Source organism: Mauremys mutica, chromosome 4, assembly GCF_020497125.1.
Source record: "Mauremys mutica isolate MM-2020 ecotype Southern chromosome 4, ASM2049712v1, whole genome shotgun sequence".
In the NCBI taxonomy this organism is placed as follows: Eukaryota; Metazoa; Chordata; order Testudines; family Geoemydidae; genus Mauremys; species Mauremys mutica.
In genome coordinates this window covers 120966310-120975966 of record NC_059075.1, presented here as the reverse complement: position 1 = coordinate 120975966, position 9657 = coordinate 120966310, and the positions used below count along the sequence as shown (strand labels likewise).

General features: G+C 57.6%; 1 protein-coding gene across 1 annotated transcript; it reads right to left on the bottom strand.

Moving 5' to 3' along the window:
- Window positions 1-569: 569 nt before the first annotated feature.
- On the bottom strand, window positions 570-9137 carry LOC123368241 (cAMP-dependent protein kinase catalytic subunit alpha-like). The gene is made up of 4 exons (XM_045012867.1): window positions 9013-9137; window positions 5946-6007; window positions 1916-2080; window positions 570-978 (listed from the first exon to the last, which is right to left on the bottom strand). Exons 1-4 carry the CDS (start codon window positions 9023-9025, stop codon window positions 853-855), a joined length of 366 nt encoding a protein of 121 aa, XP_044868802.1. The 5' UTR covers window positions 9026-9137; the 3' UTR covers window positions 570-852.
- Window positions 9138-9657: the final 520 nt, after the last annotated feature.

Sequence of the window (9657 nt, the reverse complement as noted above, 5' to 3'; positions counted from 1 at the left end):
AGCTCATTGTTCCCCTAGGTACTTCGAGACAGGGATCACGGCACCCCTTAACCTTCGCTTTAAGAAGCTCATTGTGTCTCAACATAAGGCAGGTTTCCTCCCCATTTAATCATTCTTATGGCAACTCTCTGCCCCTCTCCAATTTTTCACCTTCTTTCTCGAATTCTGGGCGCCAGACCTGGCCATGGCATTCCAGCAGCTGTCACCCCCCCACCAGACACAGCGATAAAATAACCTCTCCGCTGCTGCTTGCGATGCCCGTTTATCCATTGACCAGAGACCACCTTCCCATTTAAGCGCGGACACTCGTCCCTTTGGGCTTTCAACTCCAGGTGAGATCAGGTACCATTTATGGCAATCGCCGACCCCACAGGCCACATCCCTGAACTCCTTGGGCCTCCAGGGAGAGGAACAGCTCCCGGCTCATCACAGCAACGACAACTGTCCCCTAGAGCTGAACAGCCCACATGACACTCTGATTTTTTTTTAAACAAAACTTTATTGGTAATTGTTTCAAATATGTTTACAACAAAGCACACTATTAAAGAGGAAGTGGAGGCTGGGGGCGGGGTGGGGGGTTGTTTTGTTTTTTTCCAGTGAAACAAGTGTTGTTGGAGGACACAGACGTGTTTCCCAGGGCGGGGCGGATGATATCCTCACCCTCTAGATGGGACTCTCAAGCTTCTTTGTAGAAAAGGGAGGGTTTGGGGGGAGGCCTAGCCACAGGGCTCCCCCTCTCCGCTCCTGACAGCGCTCATGTATTTATAATATATATAATTTATCTATGAAACCAAAATCCAACCCCGCCCCCACCTGCTCCCCGCGCGCCCTTCTTTGGGGGGGCCGCTGGTCCTAGAACTCAGCAAACTCCTTGCCGCACTTCTCAGTGGTTGAGACCCGGATCTCCTCCTCCTCATAGTCGTCGAAGTTACTCGTGTCGCCAGGGCCTTTGCACTTTGGTACAAAGGGAGCATACACCTGCAAAGGGAGGGGAGGGGGAGGTTGGGGATGAGGAAGGGATCAACATTTATATACCCCCCCACACTCCTGGGTCTGCTAGGGGTGCACGATCAGACCCCAACTTTGTAACAAGGCAGGCAAGGATCAGCCCCCACCCACACGATCCAGCCAGAAAACGTCACACTTTGCAATCATGGAAGGGGGAGCCCATGACCCCGCTTAGGAGCCCAGAATCAGGGCTCCCAGCACTCTTAAGCGATACAGGATCGGGCCTCTTAGCAACCAGGTGAGGGATGCAGAATCAGCACCTCCTCAAGCCCCCTTTTATCTACCCAGAACTCCCTCCTCTTACTTTGCAATCAGGGACGGGCAGGGGGTCATGAGCCCCTTGGATCCCCCACTTGCATCATCAGTAGGGTTTTAATCTGGACCTTCAGCACAGCCCTCTCCCACCTGAGCTAGAGGAATAACGCCATTAGCTGGCAGCAGCAGTAGTAGGCTGTTATCTTCAGGGGGTGGGGACAGGGCCATGCTTTTGCCACCATGTTACAAACAGGTGACTGAGGGCTCCCTACTTTAAACCAATGCTGGGTGAGCATATCTCCCCCTAGTGGTTGGACCCAGCCACAACACCCTCATAGAATCATAGAATATTAGGGTTGGAAGGGACCTCAGGAGGTCATCTAGTCCAACCCCCTGCTCAAAGCAGGACCAATCCCCAGATTTTTACCCCAGTTCCCCAAATGGCCCCCTCAAGGATTGAACTCACAACCCTGGGTTTAGCAGGCCAATGCTCAAACCACTGAGCTATCCCTCCCCCCTGCTACAGAGTCCCAGTAATCAATGTGCTCCTAGAGGCCTGGGCACTAATGATCCCAGGTTAATTCCTGCTGACGGAGGCTGCACGCATGTGGAAGTTACCCAGGCTCTCCTCTGCCCGCCACCGCCCTCCTACCTTCCTCTGGTAGATGGCGATCCAGTTGGTGGTAGCAAACCATTTGTGGTTCTTAATGTCGTTGACCCCATTCTTGAGATTGCCAAAGCGTTTGGTGAGGTCCACCTGCAGCAGGTTCCAGAGCAGATCCTTCAGGTCCCAGCTGAAGTGAGACGGAAACCGGACCTGGGGTGGGGAGGACAGACAGAAGTCTGACTTTTACCTGCCCTGCCATCGTGGCTAGATTCATAGATACACCTAATAATGTACAGCCCCTAGCACAGAGGGGTCCTGGGCTATGCCTGGGCGCTGAGGTACTACTGTAATATATCTATTAATGTACAGCCCCTAGCACTGGGGGTCCTGGGCTATGCCCGGGGCACCTAGGCACTACCATAATACACCTAATATGTACATCACCTAGTACAATGGGGTCCTGATCCATGACTGGGGCTTGTTGGAACTATCGTAATACACCTAATAATAAATAACAAGCCCTTTAAAAACACTCCAGGACAATGAGTGAATAAGAAGTGACGGCGCTACTGAGGACTAACACAGGAGCTGAAATGGTTAATTAGCAGTCGCCCCCCTGGTCTTATTGAGCATTTTTCCTCCACAGATCTCAAAGCAGGGCTGCCGCATCCCTATCCTCATTTTACATAAGGGGAAATGGAGGTACAGATTAACACGGCTACCCCCGATAATTGATATGAAGAAGTATTTCACATTTCACCACCAGAGGGCCCCAAAGGAAACCACTACATTTAGAATGAGACACAGACAAGGGATTCCCTGCTCCATGGGCAGAACCAAAATCATAGAATCATAGAATATCAGGGTTGGAAGGGACCTCAGGAGGTCATCTAGTCCCACCCCCTGCTCAAAGCAGGACCAATTCCCAACTAAATCATCCCAGCCAGGGCTTTGTCAAGCCTGACCTTAAAAACCTCTAAGAAAGGAGATTCCACCACCTCCCTAGGGAACCCATTCCAGTGCTTCACCACTCTCTGAGTGAAAAAGTTTTTCCTGATATCCAACCTAAACCTCCCCCACTGCAACTTGAGATCATTACTTCTTGTTCTGTCATCTGCCACCACTGAGAACAGTCTAGATCCATCCTCTTTGGAACCCCCTTTCAGGTAGTTGAAAGCAGCTATCAAATCCCCCCTCATCCTTCTCTTCTGCAGACTAAACAATCCCAGTTCCCTCAGCCTCTCCTCATAAGTCATGTGCTCCAGCCCCCTAATCATTTTTGTTGCCCTCCGCTGGACTCTTTCCAATTTTTCCACATCCTTCTTGTAATGTGGGGCCCAAAACTGGACACAGTACTCCAGATGAGGCCTCACCAATGTCGAATAGAGGGGAATGATCACATCCCTCCATCTGCTGGCAATGCCCCTACTTATACAGCCCAAAATGCCATTAGCCTTCTTGGCAACAAGGGTACATTGTCGACTCATATCCAGCTTCTCGTCCACTGTAACCCCTAGGTCCTTTTCTGCAGAACTGCTTCCTAGCCATTGGATCCCTAGTCTGTAACAGTGAATGGGATTCTTCCGTCCTAAGTGCAGGACTCTGCACTTGTCCTTGTTGAACCTCATCAGGTTTCTTTGGGCCCAGTCCTCTAATTTGTCTAGGTTCCTCTGTATCCAGTTCCAGACAGGTGACCCGCCCAGCTCCATTCAGTGGGGGCTGGTGGGTTTGAGGCGGGGGAGGGGCTGGGCATCAGGACTCCTGGGTTCTAGCCCTCAGTCTGTGAGGAGAGGGGGTGAAGTGTAGTGGTCAGAGGGCAAGAGACTAGGAGTCAAAAGATCGCTTCCTAGTTCCGCCACCAACTTCCTATATCCTTGACCAAGTCCCTTTCCCCTCTGGGCCTCAGTTTCCCCATCTGTGCCATGGAGTTAATGACACAGGGTGTGTGGGAGAACTAGCAAAGTGACAGTTCTGCAAAGGGACCAGCAGCTCTGCCTCAGGAATTATCCAGAAGCACCCCAGGCAGGATTCCAGTGAGGACAGACCCAGGGCAGACCCTAAAAGCTTTTCCGGCACCTACAAACTGAGGCACTGCGCCCAAGCACAGGGCAGCAAATGGAGCAGTCCCACATGGTTAATGTCCCCTTCCCCCAGCAGAGAGGAGTTAAACTTCCATTGTTCTTCGCCCTCCAGTTACCAGAGAGCAGATTGGGGGATTGGGGCGGGGGGGAAGAAGCGCACTCAGTCCTGCCCCCTAGGAGCAAAAACAAGCCCAGACCCTCAGCAGAGGCTGTTTGGCAAGGTGCAGTGATGAGCTGCCAAAATCATAACAACTGGTTCCCTCCTCACCCCAGGAGGGATCATGCCCCCTCCCCCCACCCAGAGACCCCTGCCCCATCCACCCCCCTTCTCTGTACCCTGACAGCCCCTGGAACCCTTGCCCCTGACTGCCTCCCACCGCCCCCATCCAACCCCTGATCCTTCCTGACTGCCCCACCAGGACCCTTGCCCCTATTCAATCCCCCTGTTCCCTGCCCTCTGACCCCCCCAATCCCCACCAGGACCCTTGCCCCTATTCAATCCCCCTGTTCCCTGCCCTCTGACCCCCCCAATCCCTATCCACTCCCCCCCCACCCCCGAACTCCCCTGCCCTCTCTCCAACACCCCCCTCCCTGCCCCCTTACCGCGCTGCCTGGACGTGGCTGGCGGTGCTACAGTCTGGCCGCAGCTGGAGCCGGGAGCCCGGGGATGTGGGTCCGGGGCAGGAATCGCGCGGCTGGAGCCCGGAGCTGGAGGATATGGTGGGAGCCTGGCGGCCGGAGCCAGGCGGCTGGCCGGCCGGAGCCGGGGAGGGCCGCGGCCAGAGCCACGCAGCCGGAGCTGGAGGCCGTCGCCGGGCCCGGACCCCGGCATCTGGGTAGGTGGGGTCGAGGCCGCTGCCCTGCCCAGAGCTGGGCTGCGGTGGGGCCGGGCGGCCGGGGACGCGGGGCCGGGTCAGGCAGGGCCGGAGCCCGAGCCCGAGCCCGAGCCCGGCGGCCGGGGAAGGACGCGGGGCTGGGCAGGGCCATGGCCGGAGCCCGAGCCCGAGCCCAGTGGCCGGGGAAGGACGCAGGGCCGCAGCCAGAGCCTGAGCCCGAGCCCAAGCCCGGAGGCCGGGGAAGGATGCGGGGCCGGGCAGGGCCACGGCCGGAGCCCGAGCCCAAACCGGGCAGCCGGGGAAGGACGCGGGGCCGGGCAGGGCCGCGGCCGGAGCCGGAACCGGAGCCGGGTGGCCAGGGAAGGACGTGGGGCCAGGCAGGGCCGCGGCCGGAGCCCAAGCCCGAGCCGGGCAGCCAGGGAGGGACGCGGGGCCGGGGAGGGACGCGGCCGGAGCCGGAGCCGGGCGGCCAGGGAGGGACGCGGGGCCTGGCAGGGACGCAGCCAGAGCGGGGCAGGGCCGGGGCCGGGGCGGGACGCGGGGCCGGAGCCGGGGAGAGACGCGGGGCCGGAGCCGGGCGGCCCGGGAGGGACGCGGGGCCGGAGCCGGGGAGAGACGCGGGGCCGGAGCCGGGCGGCCAGGGAGGGACGCGGGGCCGGGGAGGGACGCGGCCGGAGACCGGCCGGGGCGCACGGCCCTCCTCGTTCCCTCTACCCCTATCTGAGCTCTGTTTTCCTGGGTGTGAGCGGGAAGCCTGCTTGCTTCTCAGCCCTCCCAGGCTTCCCGCGCGAAGAGCTTATTCGCGGGAAGCGGGGGGGGGAGGAGAAGCAGGGCGGAGCATTCATGGGAGGAGGTGGAGGCGGAGCTGAGGTAAGCTGGGGCCGCAGCAGCGAATGCTTATTAAATTTTTAAATGCCCTTTTAGAACAAGTTGTCCCAGGCGGGACAACCGGTTCTAACAGGGCGTCTAAATTTAACAACTGGTTTGCGCGAACCGGTGCGAACCGGCTGCAGCTCACCACTGGCAAGGTGGCTCAGTGATGGGGAAAGAGATCCAGGGGGTGACTGCAGAGTAATCAGCCTGGGGCTGCAGAGGCCTTGATTGTGGGGTGGGGGTGGGGGTGGGGGTGGGGGGGAGATCTGGGTTGGGACACAGTACCTGGGAGGGGTTCTCCCATTTCTTCAGGAAGTCTTCTTTTCCTTTGGCTAGGAACTCCTTCACTGTAAGGGAAACAGAAAGGGAGCAGCGTAAGGAGTCAGGAGGAGTGGGACTCCCAGCCTGGTGGACAGAGCTCCGCTTTCAGCCCCCCCGCCCCCCTGCTCAGCAAAGAGGCATGCAGTCAAAAAATGGGATGGGGATTTTAAGCGTATCAGTGAGATGGCAGTGCCTGACTGGCCACAAAGGGCGGCTCAGCTGGGGATTAGCTAGAGAGAGGTCCATGCGGGGGCTTTCCCGCAACACCCTCAACCCCGGGCCTGCCCCTGGACACACCGAACAGCCCAGTCAGGGAGGGCTAATGCAGCCCCCAGTGCCTACCAAAGGGGCACATTTGTGCCTCAACACCTCTCCCACCCCCCACTGAACCTGCCACTCAGGGGTGCCTGTTCCACATCCCGCAACACACAACCGGCACCTCACGAGGAGACACTCACACAACCCTCCAGTCAAATGACATTAAGAGGCATGGATCACGTTGCCCTAATGGGAGGATATGAGATCTACTACTGCTGCCAGCAAAATAGGTGAAGGGGGAGGAGTTTCCCCCTTAGCTCAAAGGGCAGAGGCCTGTGTGTAGCCTTCTCTCAACCATGCAGGCAGCATGCACCAATGACACGCCCAGCCCACAAGGGGGTGCTACACACACACACACACACACACACACACACACACACACACCCCTACAGAAATCAGCTGTGAAAGTCACAAATCCCAGTTACGCACAAAATGACCAGCTGCAGCCTCCACAGCAGCAGCCTGGGAACAGCAAGTGCCCTGCTCTCTGGCACCCAACTAGGTGATCCTTCCTTTACCAGCCGGGCTCCCTGTCCTTGCTGCCAGATCCCAGAACCATGGGAGGAGGGATGGGGATTGGAGCAATCTGCAGCATCTGAAGGGATATTTGGTACCGAGAGCCCCTTGTATCTTTGCTGCCTCCCGCTGCTCCCGACAGGGACAAGTCCTGCAGCTCTTAATAGTGCAAGAGATGCCCACCGGATTTGAATGGCTGCAGCAGCGAGACCAAGCACAGAGCAGCAGCAGGGGGGTGGCTTTGAACCCAGAGTTCGCCCCACCCCACCATCACAGGCAAGTCTCCCCCACACCAGAGGTATATAAAGTTAATTGCCTCCCCTGGGGATCACTGGTGCTCACATGCCAGGGAGGGGACAAGCTAAAAGCCTAGATCCAGATCTGGGTGCTGCGGTTCCTGGGGTCGCGGATGCACAACCCAGGAGTCAACTTCCTGCTGCCCCACTCTCACCAGTACAACCCAGTCCCTTCCCAGGAGCCCTAGCTCCCAGTCCCCCACTTGAATCACTAAATAGCAACACTTCTGTGGAAACCCAGCACCACCGCACTCCAGTCCTGTCCCTGCCTTAAAAGAAAGGGTTGAGAAATAGGCCAGGCGAGGGCCCGAAATGCACCAGCGAAGCAGGACAACATCCTACAGACGTGACTGATTCACTGTCGGTGGGAAGGAGACCAAGATTACGGGGATTCCCCTGATCCCACAGGATAGGACAGGGTAGCCCTGAAATGGTTCTGGGGATCAGCTATTTGCTGGCTACTTACCCCCGCCCACACCCTCTTCACCATCTCTTCCTCACAGCCCTTGCATGGACACAGGACAGAGAAGACAATTTCCTGCACTATCCTGGCCAGACCTTACAGAACTAAGTTTAAGTAGCTTAGGAGTTCATTGCATTACAAAGGCAGGCGGTTATGTTTTATTGTGGGACTGTAGGTGACGTCTACAGCGGAAACCCAGGGAAGGGTTATGGGCTTTGAGGGACCATCTGAAACTATGGGGCCTTTTAACATTAAGTACCTTTCCCAGGAAATCTCTAGGGGGAGGCGTGTGCAAATGTAATGCCTCTGGTTATGCAAAACTTCAGGCGCTGGAAGCTGCTCCCCAAGGAGAAACCCACTGCCTGTGAGTTACCTGGCTGGAAGCGGGATGATCTTTGGAAAGCTTATTAGCAGGCGCATTGGTTCTTTGCTGGGTTTTAAGAGGGTTTCCCTGCAATGTCCATGTGCTTGCTAACAGCTGTGTGCTACCTTATACCCGTGGAAGACTGGGCTGTTTGTAGCCTCTGAGGAAGGGGGGCAAAGCAGGCCAGCTGAGGGGGTCTGACTTGCTGGGAACTCACAGTGTAGGCAGGGAGCTGTGCAGCCTGGAAATCCCCTGGGCAGGGAGGAGAGAGACACAGGTCTCCGCACAAGAGAGGTGATGACTGGGAGCCAGAAGCTTAAGTGGCTTCCCTGGCTGGACCATGAGAGGCAAATACAGGTGACCTGCGACACCCATCCCCCACTGTTCTTCCCAGGCCACATCCACACCAGCTCAATGCCTTGGGAGGGGAGATCAGCCATTCTGCCTTCTTCTGGAGGTCAAGGAAGACTTGTGAGGCTCTGCTAAACAATTACATAAACTGGGGGCAGCCCCAGACAGCGATGGAGGAATCTTCTCTGCACCACCAGCCTCTAATTCACTTGACCCAACACCAATAATTTGTTCCCTTTTGGGGCCTGTCTCATCTTAGACTCTCGTTCTTTCTCTTCAAGGCCCTGGGCCCAGGAGCCCTAGAGCCTAAAGCGCTGGGATGGGGATTGTGGCTGACAGCCCCACTCCTCCAGTCCCATGGCACTTTCTACCACCCAGGTGAAGCTCGTCTGTGAGAGAGACAGAACTTCTTTGGGGGCCTGTCCAAGACGGTGGAACTGCCTGCCACAGGATCTAAGGATCGTCTTGAACTTCCCCATCTCCTGCTCCCAGTGCTATGTGCCCGCCTCTGACCAGCCTTCTCCACTAGAAACACAGCACAGCACAGGGATATAAAAACAGACCCTGCCCTGCCACCACAGGGTACGAGTGATGCAAGTGACCCGTATCCTAGGGCCCGGGGCGGGGGAATAGCCAGCACCCCTAGAGGGGAAAGGCCCCCTGTGTCCTCATACGTGTCCCATTCCCCATCCCGCCACGACCTTCACCCCCACCCGGACTCACCTCCGGCCTCCATCTTGCTGGCGCAGCCTGTGGACTCCTCTGCGCTCGGCCTACGGCTCCTCGGCAGGGCCAATCCACCCGGGCCCTGTGCCTGCCACTGCAGGGGGCGAGAGAGGCACTCGCTCTCAGCCAGGGGCCCCGGCACTCTGCCAAGCGTGGGGCAGATCCACCCCACCAGGGAGCCGTAGCTGGGGATGAGGGTGGGGGCCACTCAGGATCTGGCCCTCTGGGATTGCATAGACGGGCGTGGGCAGGCCAGGGGAGCCATTGGGGGGTGGGAATAAGGGTTTGGCCCCATGCGGGCTGGAGGGCCAACGCCAGGGGATCTGCCCCTGCAGAAGGCTGGGCAGGGGCGGGGGTTGGGGACAGATTTAGAGCAGAGGAAAATCAGAGCAATACGAGGGGGCAAGCAGACACCCCTTGGACACCACACAACCTCACGGGCTGCAGTTCGGGGCAGGGGCACCATATGGCGTAAAAAAATCCTTTCTCCTCCCCTCCAGGATGGTGTGTTTGTGGTTGTCCTACAGATGGACGGGCCATTGCTGTCAGAGAGACGACAGCAGCAATCTCACGTGATGCGCGTTTGCCAGAGGGCGAACGCTGCTCTCTGCCTCAGGAAGATCGGTACCAGGCTGGCATTCT